The following is a 17,743-nucleotide window of genomic DNA, read 5'->3' as shown; positions in this document are numbered from 1 at the left end:
TTCCAGCTGCCATCAAAAACCTGTCCCCTGCCTGTAACCCTGTCATGACACCTCCATCCTGCATTTAAGCCTCTTAATGCCTCAGATGTTCCCTTAGGTCTTCCTCTTCAGTTTCAGCTGTTTTACAGCAGAAATACTAAGGACATGCGTTTCATTTTGCACAACATTCGCCTCCCCCTCTGCATGGCCAGCTTAATCCCTTGTTTATACATTCCATAGTTGAAATTTCTCCCAGAGCTGTCAGCTGGATATTTCATGCCAGCTTACTTCTTGTGGGGAGGTTGCATTTTTCCTTCAAGCTCTGCCACATTCCCTTTGCATCTGCTTCCAAGAGCAGCAGGAACAGCAGATGACTGACGTTCTTGCCTGCAGGAAAGTAAAGACGAGGGTCACTCATGAGAGAAGCCAAGGGAATCTGGGACATTTGCCAATTCTTGATAGTTGCTGTGGACTAAAATGCTGTGGAAATGGAGAGGATGTCCTGGCATGCACAGCTCTGCAGAGGTGTAAAGTAACACTGATCTTTTTTGGATGGAGAACGCTGAGGGAGGGGGGGTGTGTGTTCATTGTCCCTAAGAGTTCCTCAGTGCCCAGAGTTGCTTCTTAGCAAGGAAATGAGGAGGACTGTGTGGTTCCTGTCCTTTTGGAGCACTTCTTGAAACACTTTTTGTGTCTCAACCAGAGCTTTCACCTTGTCTTCGTTTGAAAAGCAAGTGTCTGCCAAGGTGTCTGCCTTGGTGTCTGCCACGGAAGGCAGGAGCATCCCTTGGAATGGAGACTATAACCCCCTTCCCTCAGAATTATTTTAACTTTGAAATTAAGGGCCTTTTGGGCAAAGATTTGGGAAAAGGAATAGCAGCTCTTTCCTAGTATGCACACCAAGGCAAACAGACAACTGCGGCATTACCAACGCCCAGAGGCAGAGCCTCGGTCCCAGCCATTCCCCCTCTGGTGCAGTTCCGGGCACAGCCGGCAGGGGCGCTGCTGGCTCTGGGCAGGGCGGGGGCGATGATTCCCCCGCGCCTGCAGGGGGCGCTGTGGCGCGGGCTCGGTCATTTCTCTCCTGTTGTAATGGCGGACGTGCCGGCAGAAGGGTTGGGAAAAGGGCTTGCTCCACAAACCTCCAGGGGCAGCCGATCCCAGTGCCACATCAGGAACCTTGGAAGTGGCAAGCTGAAGTGGCAGGAACGAGCTCAACCTGGGATAGCAAGCAAGAGTCAGCTGTAGCAGGAGCTGCAGTGTGTCCTGGCAGGCAGGGAGTATGGGGTTACAGTCTTGCAAAGAACCCCTGGAGCAGTAGCGGAGGCGCAGCAGGAGCTGAGCAGCAGCAGACTGGTTCCCAAACTGGGCCCAGAGAGGCTCCCTTGGAGAGGGAAGGGGCTCAGGGATCCCAGCCTTTCCCCTGGGGCACCTCAGCAGATGGTGAAGGATCCTGTATTTGCTGAGGAAGGGTGCTAATAAGGTCTCAGTGCAACAGCCGCTCTAACAAGCAGAGCTCCGCTCATGGTAGGATGCAGCAGGAGACTGAACGCCGTGCTGGTTGCAAATTCTTCCCACAGCGACCGAAGCTTCTTTCCCCTCCGAAAGCTGAGAGAGCAAGACAGGTAGGAGCTCCACCCAAACCCATTTTCCCCAGCCCAGTTCTCTTGGTATCTCTGGCCCTCTGAGGGAAACCCTCTTGGAGTAGAGGGTAAGAGAAGTGCAGCTAGGTGCCCCCCCCCTCAAGTTTGGCAACTTCTTTTGTCTCTCTTAAGTACCAATCATATTTTCTTAGAGACAGATGGGACAAAATTCCATGAGAGAAAGAAACAAAAGGAAAAAATACTAAACCCAAACACTCCCCCATTAAAGACACAAGCAATTGCTGTCACACAGAGCAGCTCCTGTGAGTACCGGTCTCAGTTTGGACACAAATTCTGGGAGAAAAATGCTCTAAAATTACTGTTTTTCTCTAAAGAGAGGGCTTCAATTGACACGTGGAGAGAGACTCTAAAACTCAAAGACAAAATTAGTTTTAAAGTAGGTATGTTTTTATTTGGCCAGATGCATGGAGATATCGCTACAAAGACATGTGTACCCCTTGTACAGACACGGTTTTCTTTTATCCCCTAGAATGTTCCATATGCGTCATGTTTCAGAATAGATTATTTCCTGGCTCCCCTCCCTCTCTACTTTGTATGCTAATCATCTTATGGGTCCTTTGCTGGTGCGCAGTTGTCTCTGGTGGTCGTCTCGGGGGTCTCAGGGGTCGTAAGGGATGAAGTAAAGTTGTCTTCCTCAGGACTGACTTTTTGATCTGCTGCCTTGCACATTCTTACTGATCTTTTGGCCACTGTTCAAGCCAGGAGTCCAGATTCATCTGATTTCAGGGGTCCAAGAAGCCTTGTTATCTCAGTATCCTTGCATACTGTATCCTGTTCTTGATAAACATCCTTCTCCTTATCAGGCATCCTTGCATTCTTTCTTGCTGTTTTGCACATATTCCTTTCCTGTATTCCTTTTCTTTCTCACACAACTAAGGATGTAGCAAATATTAAGCAATGTCCACCATCTATGTGCCTATTATTAATGAATACCTTCTAATTTCTGTGATTGATATATATCCTCTAGTTTCTGACTCCATGCTTCAGTCCCCCCTTTTTAATAAAGTAGTAAATTCTTTTACTTAGTATAAATTCCAATCCTCACGGTGTCTTCTAATGCTTTACCATGTACTTGGGATAAAGAGGTTAATATTGCTATTTGTTGTAACAGTTTCCAATTCCAAATAAGTATTACAAAAGACAGTGTTAAACTTATACCAATTAGTAAAACTTTACCAATTAGTAAAACTTTACCAATTAGTAAAACAATGATGTGGTGACATAATGTATTTAGGATCCCAGTTGCAGTTGGCAACCATCTGAAAAATGAACCCCACCAGTTGTGACTTGCATCTTGTTTTTACTCTTTGCAGAACCTTGTTTATTTCCTTTGCGTCACAATGGACAGTAATTAAAGTTTTCTCTCCAGTTTCTGAATATCCTTTAGAATTTTGACAAGGTCCTGATGCTTTATTAATTTTATGTGAGGTTTGTTTTAGTAGGTGTGGGTGACAACCTGTGATACATCGTATTGTCGTATTTAATTAGGTGGTGAGATACAACTGGTGCCAAATTCAGAAATTCACACCCTAAAATTTTAACAAAGTTAGAAATTTTGGGTTCAGGCCTTGGGTTCAGGTGTGATTTGGGTTTGGGCTGGGGTAATGGGCTCAACTGTGGCATTTATTTTAAATTTCAAGGTGAGCCCAATAGTATTGTGGGCCCAGAGACAAACCACCTCAATGGTCTGTACTAACGTAAAGTTATACCAACAGTCTAATTCACTTGAATGACTACAAACCTCCTGGTGTTTGTCCGTGTGAGAAGTTGAAACACTAATTTGGATTGCTCTCCTATGATCTGTTCCATTAATCCTTCGACACCTTATCCTGATTTCCTCTCCTATAGTCCCTTGAAGTGACCATAACCTTTGTCTTTGCCACTCTTGCCTTCCATATACTTGGTTTTTGTGCATGACTACAGTTGACAGGTTTAGATTTTTTAAATCAGAATATTCTCCCATGGATCCAGTGTATCCAGTAAAAGCTTGGGACCAAGGCCATTCAGCATTATCCTGTCTAGAGGTATTTTCTAGTTCTAGGATTGTAATTATGATTACTAACTGTCCTGGTTTACAGCAAATTTGGGAGAAAACCTCCAAAAGCCCCCAGAAAGCAAGCTCACATGGCCCCTCCCCCCAGACGGTTTGGAAAGAATTTCCTCAGAGAGAACTGAAAAAAACCTGTTTATTTAACAGGCACAGCACTCCCCAGCACAAGAAATGAACAATACCAGATGACAAAACTCATTGACCACTCTGAAGAGATGACAAATTCAGAAAAGTCTCTCCTGGGAGTGGTCGCTCTATTATCAGTCCCTCTGGTGCTGGGAATGGCTGCTGCCCAGAACAGACCCAGTAGGCCACAAAGTGCAAGCTCTCGGTGTTTCCCCGGGTCCTGGTCTGAAGCAGATTTGAATGGTTCCAAGAAAAGGGAAAGAAAAACAGTCCAGAGAAAACTCTGACTACCTCAGCTAGCTAAACTAACTAAAAATCAAAAGCAGCACTGTGTTCTGCCCTGTCTGTGCCCAGACAACAGTAGAGTTCTGTGTTCCAGCAGACTGTGGGGGAGAGTGCAACTGATAAAGAAACTCTGTGCTTCTTCTTCTCCCTGCCTGCACTGTGAGAGCCAGCCCTGAAGGCACAGAATATAACATCCAGCATAAACAGAACACCCGACTGGGGATACAAGCATCATAACGTCACCCTAGGACATTAAGAAAATAATTTTCTTGATTAAATTCCTGCAATCCAGATTGCTAAACACTTTCAACTGCAATATATTAATTTTGTTCGAGTGAATCTTAGTTCATCACCCGGTGTTACTCTCCAAGGAGCCTCAGGAGATTCCTTTACACGAGAGTGGTGAATCCAGGCATTCCGCTCTTGGATCTTAATTGCAGTAAAAGTGGCGAGAAGCACTTGGAATGGTCCTTCCCACTGCGGCTCCAAGGTCTTTTCTTTAAGACACTTGACATACACATAATCCCCAGGCCGTATGTCATGCACTGGTCCATCTAGCCCTCTGCTCTGAGTTCCAGCCATGTTTTTCAATTTCTCTGAGTTGCTTCCCTAGGGCTACCATATAAGCAGTCAGTCTTTCTTTCCCAGTTTGGGTGGATATCCCTTTCTGCCCACCATATGTTCTCCCATAAAGCATTCTGAAGGGGCTCAGCTGCTCTTTAGTTCTAGACTTAGTCGGGACTCGCAGCAGTGCTGGTGGGAGGGACGGGGGCCAAGGCAAATTAACCTCCTGTCCTAGTCTCACAATTTGTTGTTTGATCAAATGACTCATTTTCTCAACTTGGTCACTTGACTGGGTATGGTATGGCGTGTGAAATTCCCAACCTATGCCCAGAAGTTGACTGACCCGCTGTACTATTTTTGAAATAAAATATGGTCCCCTATCTGGGGATATTGTGGCTGGAACTCCAAAGTGTGGTATTATTTCTTGCAACAGCACCTTGATTACCTCCTGGGCTTTGGCAGTCCTGGTAGGGAAAGCTTCTGGCCATTCTAAAGAGGTATCTGTTAGTACCAATAAATATTGATACCCTCCTTTTCTTGGTAATTCTGAAAAATCAATTTGCCACTGCTGACTGGCTTCATGGCCCTTTCCAATTTGGCCCAGGTTTGGTTTAGGGGTATTCTTGGGTTAGTCTGGAGGCAAAGTTCACACTGCTGGGCTATCGAATGCAGGGTGCCCCTGTCGCAGGGAATGATTGGCATCTGACTCCATTGATTCAGAATGCTGAACAATTGCTTCATTAAACTATACTATATTGCATTATACTATAATTAAGAGATACTATACTACAAAGAGATACTAAAGAATACTAAAGAAAAATCTCTGACTGTCTGCCACAGCCAGGACACAGCTTCAAGTGACTGGTTAATTAATATTGACAACCATCGCAGAATCCAATTACCAAATCCCTTCAGGTAAACAATCTTCCTAACACATTCCATATGTGCAAAACAACAGGGCAGAGAATAGAGATAAGAATTGTTTTCTCTTTCTCTGAGGTTCCTCGCTCTAATTCCCAGGAAATATCCTTGGGAAGTTGTGCCTGCCTGCACTCTATGAAGAGAGCTGTGGCTACACCAGGCTACTTGAGTAACAGTGGCATATAAGTTCCTGGCAGTGATTCTTTCAATCAAATTATTATACAAGGCATCAATTCCCCACTGTATTTTCCACTGTTCTTCTCTTACTAATGGCCATAGTAAATGGGAGGGGATAACCAATTTCCTTTCTGCTGTAACAGCCCATCCTTCCTGGTTATATGTTCCCTTTTGATCCTCAATTAGCTTTCTATCCTTCTAATTATACACTGGCTTACCTTCTAGGGAGATTTGGCCATCAGGAATTAAGGCTCCTTCTGCTGTTACCTCACCCTTTGCCACTTCTTTTGCCTCTCTGTCCACCAGATTGTTTCCTTATTCCAATTCTGAGCTCACTTTCTGATGTGCCTTAATGTGCATGATTGCTGCCTTCTCAGGCATTTGGACTGCTTCCAACAGTTGTATTACTTCTTCTGCATGTTTAATGTTCTTCCCTTGCAAATGCAACAGATCTCTTTCTTTCCAGACAGTCCCATGGACATGCACTACTCCAAATGTTTATCTTGGATCTGTATAAATGGTTATTTTCTTTCCTTTTGATAACTCTAATGCACAGGTCAGGGCAATTATTTCTGCCTTCTGTGCAGAGGTACCTGCTGATAATGGTCCTAATTTGATTAGGTCCCTTGATGTGCTAACTGCATACCCAGCATGTTGTTTTCCATTGATAACATAGCTGCTTCCATCAGTGAACCAGGTTTCTGCATCATCCAAAAGAGTCTCCTTCAGGTCTGAGCAGCTGAAATAAGTAGCTTCAATAGTCTCCAGGCAGTCATGATGAATTGGCTCTCCTTGGTTCCCCACTAAGAAAAGAGGCTGTGTTGACAATGTTAGTTATCACTATCTCTACATCATCCTATTCTACCATGATAGCTTGATATTTCAGAAACCATTGTGGGGAGAGGCAGTGGCTGCCTTTTGTTCCCAGTACTGAAGATACTGTATGAGACACTAGCACAGTCATTTTCTGGCCCAGGCTGAACTTACAGGCTTCCTGAACGTTCAGTACAACTGCTGCCTCTGCTCTGAGGCAACCTAGCCATCCTTTGGCTGATGTATCCAGCTGTTGAGAAAGATAAGCAACTCCCTCCTGTATGGGCCCAGTCCTGTGCTGTAGGAATCCATAAAGTTAGAGGGTCTTATATTGATGGGAAAGAAAGACAGGCCTCAGTGCAGCAGAGTTATGGATATTGCTGATGCATATAAGCTGTAGCGAAGACGTGAGGAATAGAACAATAGAGCTATGTATTAGCGATTCGGAATAACTTTCTAAGTTGCAAAAAGTTTCTATAGCAAGGTTGAAATTATGAGTAGGGTTTTATGCTTTGTCTTCTTATAAATGAACAAGCAAGCATTGTTTTAACCCCAGCTACGTGTGTTTATGTTGATTGGATAGAATCACTGTCAATATGCTTTCTCTCTGTGTAATTGGCTAGGATGAGTATTTGGTGACTTGTAACAAGTGACTTTCTTTGGCTTGCTGCCTGGATGCGAACTGTCAGGATCTTTGCACAGACAAAACTATGTATTATAAAGATTCTGGAAAATAAACGGTTCCGACGCATCCATGAGTGGTCCCATCCTGTTCGTGTCTGTATATAAACTGCCGGCGCACTGTGCCAGTATTCCCAGGACAATTCCCTATTTCTTATGAGAGAAGAGAAAGAATGGTTTACTCATGTCTGGAAGTCTTAAAGCTGGAGCTGACATGAGGGCCTGTGTGTGTCGGCGTGCCAAACGAATTGCCCAGCCAGTGCCACAGCACGCCAGCAGCTTCTACTGACAGCTGCGTAGCCATCTGGTGAAAGCCGCGCTTACAGCTGCCTAGACTGAGCCCTTCCCAGCGAAAGGGGAAGGCTGCCGCAGCCTGTGCCCGAAGAAATCCACAATGCTTGGCTCCGAAGAAAGTTGCAGGAAAGTTGCAGGAAAGATGGCAAGGAGGCAAGGCAGGTCTCAGCAGTGGGGGGTTTATTGAGGATGGAAGGGGTACAGGTACAGAGGGAAGCTGCCTGCATCTGCCCCCGAGGGCGGGGACTGTTACAACTTATAAAGGGAGGTGGGGGGGGGAATAAACCCCGCCCCCCGACCAATAACAGAACAATACAACATAATTGACAGAACATAACAACTAATTAAGGGAGAGCTTGGGTGGGGATTTAAGGGATTGCCCAATCACCCTCGGTTTGGAGTAGAAGATTCTGGGCTATGGGTGTGGGCAGAGGGTGACGGGCAGGGAAGTTGGTATGGTAACATAGGAGGGGTCGGGAGGTAACTGTAGAAACTAAGGTGGGGTTTAAGGAATGACAGGAAACCGGTAACAAAAAAGACGGGAGTAACCAGGGCAACCGGGGGATTGACAGCTAACCTCAAAGGAGGAGGGTGGGGAGGAAGCCTAAGACAGAACCACTCTAAACAAAATATGGGGGGAAACTGGAACATAGCAACGGAATATAGAAACAACATTAAAGTACAACTTAAACCTTAAATCCTGTAAACACAAGAGCAAAACGGCCATGCCGCAACATGTGTGGCTTCCTTTGTCCACTGGAGCTCTCTCCTTCCATTTGCAATGAGTGAATACAGAGGTTTTACAAGTACTCCGTAGTTGTAAATCCACAGTCTGCACCATCCCATCATGTCCAGGAAGGTTCTCAGCTCTTTTATTGTTTGAGGTTTCGGAGTTTGGCATATTGATTCTATGTGTTCTTTCCCCAAAGTCCATTATCCAGCACTGACCTCATAACCCAGGTAGATCTCCTTTTGTTTTACTACCTGAGCCTTTTTCTTTGATACTCTATACCCATGCAGCCCCGAAAAGTTTAGAAGGCTTACCATCCAGGCCATGCACCCTTCTTCTGTAGGAGTAGCTATTAGGATGTCATCTACATAGTGCAGTATTTTCCCTGGTGGAGCTTCCCAGGATTCCAAATCCTTCACAAGTTGTTATCCAAACAGGGTGGGCGAGTTCTTTTGTCTTTGGGGTAGGACTGTCCATGTGAGCTGAGTTTTTCATCCACTTTTGGAATTTTGCCACTAAATGCAAAAATTTTCTGTCTGGCTACATGCAGAGGAAGGCAAAAGAAGCCATCCTTCAAGTCTAAAGCAGTAAACCAAGTTAGCTCTGGTGCTAAACACATTAACAAGGTTAGCCACCACAGGGTAGAGATCCTCAGTTATCTTGCTAACAGCCCATAAGCCCTGCACGCCCCGGTATGACGCATAGGTTTGCGGACAGGCAGGATAGGAGTGTTGAAGTCAGATTGGCACTCCTTCAATAACCCCAGCAAAAAAAATTTCAATTATCGGGCTAATTCCTTTTCCATCTTCTTTCCTCAAAGGATACTGTTTCATTCTAACCCGTTGTTTTCCTCCCTTAAGCTTAATGTATATTGGTGGTGCATTTTTCACCCTCCCTGGTACATTGGAGGCTCATACTCCCAGGAGCACTTGATTCGGAATCTCCCCACTAATTTCTTCTTTAGCTTTAATGGCTGTCAATATTAAACTCAGCACTTCTACGTATTTTTGCTCATTAACTTCCAGAGTAACCTCTCCATTTTTAAACAAAATAGTTGCCTCCAACTTCTCCAATAAATCTCTCCCTAGGAGCGAATTCAGGGAATTGGGCATATATAAGAATTTATGGATGCCCCACTGTTTTCCATATTTGTATATGAGTGACTTGCAAAAATATCCTATTTCAGATTGGCCAGTTGCTCCCCTTACCCTAACATATTAATTCCCCACTGGCACCAAAGTTTTATTTAAAACTGAAAATGTTGCCCCTGTGTCCACTATAAGTTCCACCTCTTTTTCCTCCTTCCCCCATTTCATTTTTATAACCAGTGGATCCCCTGGGATAAGGTCCCCTGGTCCCCTGCAGTTGCTTTTTGTACAAGCAACCACCACCTCCCTTCCCTGGTGCCCTTTTCCATTTCTTTTTAGTTCAGGGCACTCGTTTTTCCCGTGTCCAAATTTTCTGCAATTTGCACACTGATCTTTGCCCAGCCGGGGTTGTCCTTGCCTAGGTGGTCCTTGTCTCTGCCTTCCTTTGCCTTCCTCTTGTACTACTGCCATTAACTTTCTCATCCCTTGCTTATGTCCTTCTTCTTGATTGCTGAAAACCCTCCATGCCTCATCTAGCAAGGCCTCCAAATTCCTTCCCTCTGGTCCCTGGAATTTCTGAAGTTTCCTCCTGATATCTCCCGTAGATTGCCCTAAAAATAAATTTATTAGTTGCTGTATCCCTATCTTGGATCCAGGATCTAATAGTGTATGGGGACGCATTGTGTCTCTCAGGCGATGTAAAAACTCAGAAATTCTAGGTGAACGATTTTGCCTATAAAAATGTGAAGTTCTACTGGTGCAGGGCAGCCCCGACGTAGAAATAATGTGCTCTGACTCCATGATTTTAGAAGGCTGAAGAAATTATTTATTAAGCTATTCTATATTACATTGATACAATACTATAACTATACTAAAGAGATACTCAAGAAAACCCCATGACTGTCTGGAGATAGCCACAACACAGCTTTCACCCAACTGGACAATCAATCCAATCAACCATCACCTTTGATAAACACTCTCCATAACACATTCCACATGTGCCAAACAACAGGAGCAGCGAATAAAAATCATTTTCTCTTCTCTTAGCTTCTCACTGCCTTCCCCAGGAAAAATCCTGGGAGAGAGAATTATGTCTCTCTCTGTTCAGAGAATGTGAATACCACAAAGTTCTAATAAAGTTTGCTCTTCTGCCTTCTGAGCATGGAGTCAAATGTTGCTTTCTTTCAGCTGTCCCTAACTCAATAGCAACAGAAACATCCTTAGCAAACCAGAGATGCCACTTCCTAGAGGATCTCTGGAAATGTTTGAGCCAGGATAAAAACCCTTAATCTGTCATATTTCATAGCAAAAAAAAAAAAAGCCCAGAAAATAGATTTCTCATAATTTTAAAATAGATATTATTTATTCATTTCTATTTTATATGTTTATTTTGGTTATTAGCTATGATTTTCTCTAGGAAGGCAGCCCAGCTCAGCAGCAGTGGCACCTCTTGACACCTGGCAACACCTGAGGTGGGCCAGGATGGGCTCTTCCTGCCACAACCCCCCTCCCCCATCTCCAAGGCGCCATCTTTCTCCTGACATCACAATGCACCTCCCCAGTCTACCAGTGACATCACAAGGTGGCACCCCCCATGGTGACAAGTGGGGGCTGCTGGGCACTGCCTGTAGGGTTGGGGGGCTGTTTTGGTGGGTGTGGGAGCTTTAATGGGAGGGCCCTCAGGGACAGGCAGGGCAGGGGCTGATCGGAGATGGAGGGGTGCTGCACCATCAGCATCAGCAAGAAGCAGAGTTATTTGTTCCCTACACTTTTGCATCTCTCCACCAAAGGTAAGGGTTTTGGGAGCCCCCAGGGGCCAGAAGGAGGGTTGGACAGGGCTGGGGCTGCTCTGAGGGTCCCATGGGCACAACATGTCCCCCTACCAGGGCTAGCTTCTGAGCTGTGGGAGCTCTGACCTCTTGAGGTTCTAGCTCTTATTGGAGGTCTGACAGCTCCTACTGGGCTCTCAGGAACCAGCTGGATCTTGGGTTGCCATCTCCTTTTGGGGGTTAGATGATCATAGCCCTGGTTCTGAGGACTTTTCACATTCCCAGTTCTGCCCCAGCCCTGCCTGGGGAGTAGAGAGAGAACTCAACTCCCTTGGGGAGTAGAACCAGGGGCACAGTCTAGTCCAGGCTCTTTGTCAGCCCCATCTATCACTCCACAGAGCTCCCCAAAATGCCACGAGTGCAACTTGATGGCTCTTTCTGGTATTTTCCAGAGGTGGTGGCCATCTGGGATGTCGTGTCTGCCTACATCCTAGGACAGATGAAGCTGGACAAGGTTGGCTGGTGTCTTGGACCCCTGTGGTCCCCCTCACCAAGCATCATGGCACCACGCTGGAGAACTCATCTTAGTGTGCCCTGATCGTCCAGGGGTGGAGAGACCTAGCAGAGAGATACAGGAGGATTCTGCTGGGTCTATGCCAATGATCATCCCTTGGAATCTTTCCCTGGGTTGGAATGGCTTGGGTTCTTCTTTAGCCGAGGAATTTTTGTGAATATTTTGAAGAGGGAAAGTAAAAAAGTGAAGAACATGTGGTTTTCCTACAGTTTTCACATTTCCTTTTGTCAGAGTCTGGATTAGAACAATGTCTCGAGACATCTTGCACTTGTAATGCCAGGGTCTTTGTCTGGTGGGAGGGGCAGGCCAGGCTTTGCATAGTGAAGCAGAGCCCTGTCCTGCCCCCAGCCCCCAGGTGGGCTGTCAATCATAGCACCTATCAGCAGTCTCACCAAGGACTTAAAACAGGCTGACCACAAGGTAGCCAGCATGTGAACTGTGCCTTGTCTGGGACTCTGGGGGAACCCAGGAGCTGGTAGCTATATGTGTGTTTTGCTGTAACTTTTCTGTCTCTCCTTCTAATCCTCTTTTCGTGGAACCTTTTGGGGTAAATGATAAGTAATGGGATGATTCATAAGTGGTTTTATGTTGAATTTGTTAGTTTTTTTATTCCTTTGCCAAAATTTCCTTAGTTTTCTATATTTTTGCCTTTTGTGTGATTTTTCACCTATTGAGAATAGCTGGTGGGGATTTCTCCTTTGCACCAGCTAGACTAAAGGAACCTTGAGTTTAACCCCTGGATTCAAGGGTCTGGGATGTGACAGCTATCTCAACTGTTTTGTTTTCTTCCTGGGCAGGGTGTCCTTGTCCCAGGTCTTGGGACCTTTGCTGTGGTCCCTGAGCAAATCAACAGCACAGAAGAGGTGTATGTGGTTCGAAGACCCGTGTTCCAGCTGGACATGGACATGTCCTGTCTACAGGAGCTGGTCTTCCCAACAGTGATGATTCCTGGTGAGAAGGGATCTAGCTCCACATTTGGGGGGACTGTGTGCACTCTGCTCTATGCGGCAGGGGAAAATTGCCTCCAAAGTTGGACAGCTTGAGTTGCCCCCAAACTAAACCTGTCTTTCTGACATTTTGCCATTAATCTCACGTGAAAATTTGCTCAGCTTGGTAGTGACAATACTCTCCTCTTTGCAGGTGACATCATGATCATGCCACTGGATTACTGGTGGCTGTCCCAGACCAATTCCCTCCCGCCCGACTTGGTGAGGGGCTGTGTGGAGGAGACCATTCTCTTGTACTCCTTCCAGCTGAGGGACAGACATCACCCCGCATTTGCCTTTGAGAATATTGGCATCCTGTCCTGCCAGGACAATGTCTTGTGCATGCAATTCCACTGCAGCTGCATTGCAGGACTGGAGAGTCAGGACACCTGGGTGGCTCTGCTGCTCACGGTGAGCTGGAATCTGGGGGCATTGAAGTGCTGGAGAGTGCCCAGAGAAGGGCAGAGAGGCTGGGAAAGGGTCTGAAGCACAAGTCTCATGAGGAGCAGCTGTGGAGGCTGAGCCCGAAGAAAAGGAGGCTTAGAGGGGACCTTTTTTGCTCTCTGCATCTGCATGAAAGAAGAGTGAGGCCAGGTGGGGTCAGCCTGTTCTCCCAGATAACAGAAGACAAATTGCACCAGGAGAGGCTTAGGTGGGATTTTAGGGAAAATTTCTTCATGTAACAGGCTGCCCAGGGCAGTGGTGGACTCATCATCCCTGGAGGGATTTAAGAGATATGTGGATGTGGCCACTGTTGGACTTGTTGGCCTCCAAGGGTTCTTCTTATTGGTTCTTTGATTCCATGATGTTCATGAATGAGATTTGGGAAGAGGAGTTAGGAGAAATGGCTCCTATAGGAGCAGGAGACCGGTCTGCTTTCTCCATGGAAATCTCCTGACAGCTCCCTGTCACTCTGCAGAGGCTAAGTACGCCAGGTTCTGGTGTCAACAATGAAGTGACCACTGCTCAGGGTGTGCAGGCTGCACAGGCCCACATGTTCCCCAGGTGAGTGCATTTCCTTGTTGATTTTCTGGTTCCTTCATTGCCTGCAGAGTGTGGGGTCTGCCATTTCTCAGGCCTGTGGCATCATTTGCTTCTGGAGTTGGCCTCACTTATTCTCGTGGGCTCCTTCCAATTCTGGATATTGTCATTCTGTGAGTCCAGGTTCCAGCTTGTTGTGTCTGATGCTTTTTCCACCCAACATACAAAGGCTGCAGAGAAATACAGTGTCAGAACAGGTATGGAATGGGTTCCTGCTGCTCTGTCACACATGGAGTGATCACATCTGTGACCATACAACCTTACAGACTGCTCCCAAGAGCTTCCTCCTTTCTCAGGGGAACAAGAGCATCCTGGGAAGTTTTCCCTCCTTGCACTGCTGTACCAGAGGCCAGGCACAAGGCAGCAAGAGCCAAGGTCAAAGCCACCTGCCAGGTGAAACTCTTGTGGGAATGGTTTGGAGGGATCCTTGCACCCTGGGTGAAATCCCCCTCAGACACTTGGACTGTGTAGCAACTTGGGAAGGTCCATGGGAACAACCCTAGCTCCTGACTTCTCCTGAACACCTGTGGTGTTTTGGTCCCAAGGGAAACAGGTTCCCTATCTGCCCCATGCTCATACTGATGACTGCTGGTATTTTTGCAGCGTGCTCACCCCATGCCCAGCCAGCTCTCCGAGGATGAGGGAGGCAGGTAGGCAGGAGTTAGCTCCTTCAGCCAGGCCTGACATCACACTCCTGGCTTCTGAGAACTGCCAGAGAGCACTGCAGGTATGTACCAAATGGATGAGACCTGAAGGAAGCCCCTCCAAAGCTGAGACTAATCACGCCTGACACCTCCAGGAGGTCTGGCAGCTGTATGCAGGATGGGAGCATGGGAATTCCCACTGGAGAGAACAGAAGGTGGAATGGGCAGCATGGGAAACCTGGGCTGCTGGGGAGGACCAACAGATGCTGCAGGTAGGGGCAGAGATCCTCTGTGTCAGGTCACCCTGGCTGGACATAGAACCCCTCTGGGACAGGGGCACAGAGGGTGGAATTGGAGGTCAGGAGGGACCACAAAGGACTAATGAGGCATGGGACAGGTCCCTTGGAGAGGGGCTGGATGTTTCTTGAGGGCTTAGGGTGTCCCAGGGGGCTTTTGGGCACTCCTGGGCTAGTTTGGGGGTAGTCTCTGTGGGGGGACTCTTAGGACCTCAGGTGATAGGAGTCCCTGGGGACCCAGATTAAGAGAGGGGTCTCAGATGGGGTTAGGGTATTTTGGGGCTTCAAGGGGGACTCTTAGGACTCAAAGAGATGGGCATCCCAGGGGTGCAGTTGGGGGTCACCCAGGTGCAGGGCAGCGATTTGCCTACTTGTCCCGCAAGGGAGAACTCTGTGGGGCAAAAGCAGCCATCAGTCATGGGGGGGTGCCAAGTCTCCTGGCTCCCACATATCCAGGGGCCCCCTGAGAAGTGGTATCTCTGGTTTGCTGAGAGTGTCCCCTCCTTGGCAGATACTTGGCGTTGGAGGTGCTTGGGCTCCACATCGTCCATCCCAGCCCCCAAGAAAGGGGGTCACTGGGAGGTGGGGGACAGCTGGAACCCCCCTCCCCAAAGAGAAAATAGCAGAGAGATTCCAGCCTGGGACCAGGTGGGTGAATGCAGGACCAGGTGGGTGGATGTGGGACTGTGTGGGCACAGGGTGGGGTGAGGGGAGAGGCAGCTGGCAGCTCTGGGATGATGATTCCCTGTTGTTGCAGACACCTTTCCCCACGAGCCATCCAGGTGCTCCATGGGCTGGAGCCACATCAGACACGGAGGAACATCTTCATGTTTTTGGCTGAGAACAACCGGCGGCGGCAGGAGCAGCAGAGGCAGTTCTGCAGGTAACTCCATAGGAATGGATTTTCCCATGTTCCTCTGCTGAAGAAGCCCCGGGGACGGCGGGATCTGGAGGCTGCCTGTGGGCTGGACTCCCCTGGCACCCACCTGGACACCTAACATCGGCTTCCCATGCGGGACAGAAAGTCCTGGCTGAAGACAGAGGGACCTTGATGGCAGGCCATCCCCTTCCCAAACCTGAGAGCATGTCCTTCCCTGGCAGAGTCCTACCCCACAACACCTTGTCCTGAGTGGGGACACCTGTATGAGACACCCAAGGTCTCAGGCCAACCTGGCTTTGGCTCAGCTGCACCAGGGGGGTGCATCAGGGACCTTCTCATGGGCTGGGAAATCACCAGAGGCATCTCCATGGACACCTTAATGTGAGCTGATCTCAGGTGGCCTGAGCCAATCCTACAGAAATTCTCTGCCTTCTGCCTGCCTGTTTGATCGGATGCCTCTCTTTCTCTCTCTTCCTCTCACCTCAGCTCCAGGTGCTGGTCCAGTGCATGAAGGGCTGGGGCTGGAGCTGTGTCTGCAGCAGAGGCTGCTGGTGATGGGGCTGGGAGGCTGCTCACCTGCTGAGGTCCACCTGTGGATACAAAATAAATACCTCTGTTCCCACCTGGACTGAGTGGTCTAGGCCTGGTGATGAAGCTGTGAAATGGTTGGGACCACGGGGACTGGGACGAGGAGGGGGGCCTCATGGGGAGACACGGGCTCTTCAGGAGGGTGAGAAAGTGGCTTTGTGTCTTTGCCTCCTGCTCATGGTGGGACTGAGCAGCAGAATAGCCCAAGGTGGGTGCCATGTTTGCAGGTACCTGCTTTTCAGGAGGAAGAAGTAGGTGAGGCTCCTTCGCAAGCCCTGGTCCTCATGGGGACCTGTACCAGCCCCTAGGCCTCCCACCTTCCCCTGGTATCTGACAGGAGGAGAATCCAGACATCTGGGAGAGCTCCAGAGTGCATTTCCTGGCACAGGTGATATGGAACCAAGAGAGAGAGGTGCCTGAGGAGCAATGATCACCCATAGGACCATTGATGCCTGCTGGGATGTCACTGCCCAGCAAATTGCCACCATCCAAGTGGAGACAGTGGGGAACATTGGAAGGAGGAGCACTGGAGAGCAGTGCAGGAGACAGGGAGCAATGGAAGAGGCACTGGGAGCCCTGATGAGGACCCTGAGAGCGCTGTGGAGACTGCAGAGCACTGCAGAAAGCTGTCAGTGGCCTTTACCTCCCCTGGGCCTAACATCTTCCCCACCAACCCTGGGCCTGGGTGTTTTCCTCCCCTAGGAAGGGAAGGCACCAAAATTTGAACACATTCAGGGACTGATCCCACAAAAAAGGTGTGGGGCCAGAAAGGTCCTGGCCTTTACCTCCCCTGGGCAGAAAAAGCACCATCTCTGAGCTCTCCAGTCTGGTGTGTCAGTCCCTTTGTGAGAACGAACACCTATCATTGCAGCAAGGCTCATTGCATCCCTAGAACTAGAATCAAAGCCAAAAATCTCAAGGCTTTTGTTGCAATTGATACAGACAAGACACCTGTTTCTTTGTGCAGAATAGCCCAATTTTTATTGCACAAAGCTCATTTTTATATGGTATCAGAAGGCATCATGTTTGAATTTAGTTGGCCAGCAACACAATGAAATTCAGTTCATTGGTTGGTAAAGGCTAGTGTACACATCCACTAAACTTTTTTCTTTCTGGATGTGTTTACATTCTTTCTTCATGGATTTTTGTCATAGACATGTTTTATGAAAAATCCTTTCCTCAGGATTTTTTCTCCTGAGAAGCTGAGAGGCCTCAGGAACAAAATGTAAACAATAATTATCTGCTGCTGTGGGATGCAACAGGTGCATCTTTGATTGGTCTTATGTGGTGGTTTTTAATTAATGGCCAATCACAGTCCAGCTATATTGAACCGTCTCGGTCAGTCACAAGATTTTATTATCATTCCATTCTTTCCTTTCCTTGCAAGCCTTCTGATGAAATCCTTTCTTCTATTCTTTTAGTATAGTTTTAATATAATATATATCATAAAATAAATCAAGCCTTCTGAAACATGGAGTCAACATTCTCGTCTCTTCTCTTGTCCTGGGACCCTGTGAACACCACCACAGATTCTCACGGGATAGATGTCTTAATTTTGCAGGTGCAAGAATAGATTGTTATGCAAACTGATTA

At 47.5% G+C, this 17,743-nt stretch overlaps 1 protein-coding gene and 1 long non-coding RNA gene across 2 annotated transcripts; both read left to right on the top strand.

Moving 5' to 3' along the window:
• The first annotated feature begins 762 nt into the window (after positions 1–762).
• Positions 763–14,240, top strand: CCDC81 (coiled-coil domain containing 81). The gene is made up of 3 exons (XM_030958973.1): positions 763–1,604; positions 12,513–12,666; positions 12,856–14,240. Exons 1-3 carry the CDS (start codon positions 1,512–1,514, stop codon positions 13,185–13,187), a joined length of 579 nt encoding a protein of 192 aa, XP_030814833.1. The 5' UTR covers positions 763–1,511; the 3' UTR covers positions 13,188–14,240.
• A 303-nt stretch (positions 14,241–14,543) lies between these two features.
• Positions 14,544–16,045, top strand: LOC115909710. Its single transcript, XR_004061162.1, has 3 exons — positions 14,544–14,658; positions 15,194–15,330; positions 15,440–16,045. It is a non-coding gene; the product is annotated as an uncharacterized LOC115909710 (long non-coding RNA).
• The last annotated feature ends 1,698 nt before the right edge of the window (positions 16,046–17,743 follow it).

Source organism: Camarhynchus parvulus, chromosome 15, assembly GCF_901933205.1.
Source record: "Camarhynchus parvulus chromosome 15, STF_HiC, whole genome shotgun sequence".
Classification (NCBI taxonomy): Eukaryota; Metazoa; Chordata; class Aves; order Passeriformes; family Thraupidae; genus Camarhynchus; species Camarhynchus parvulus.
Note: the sequence above shows the minus strand (reverse complement) of the source record. Positions and strands in the feature narration are given on the sequence as shown.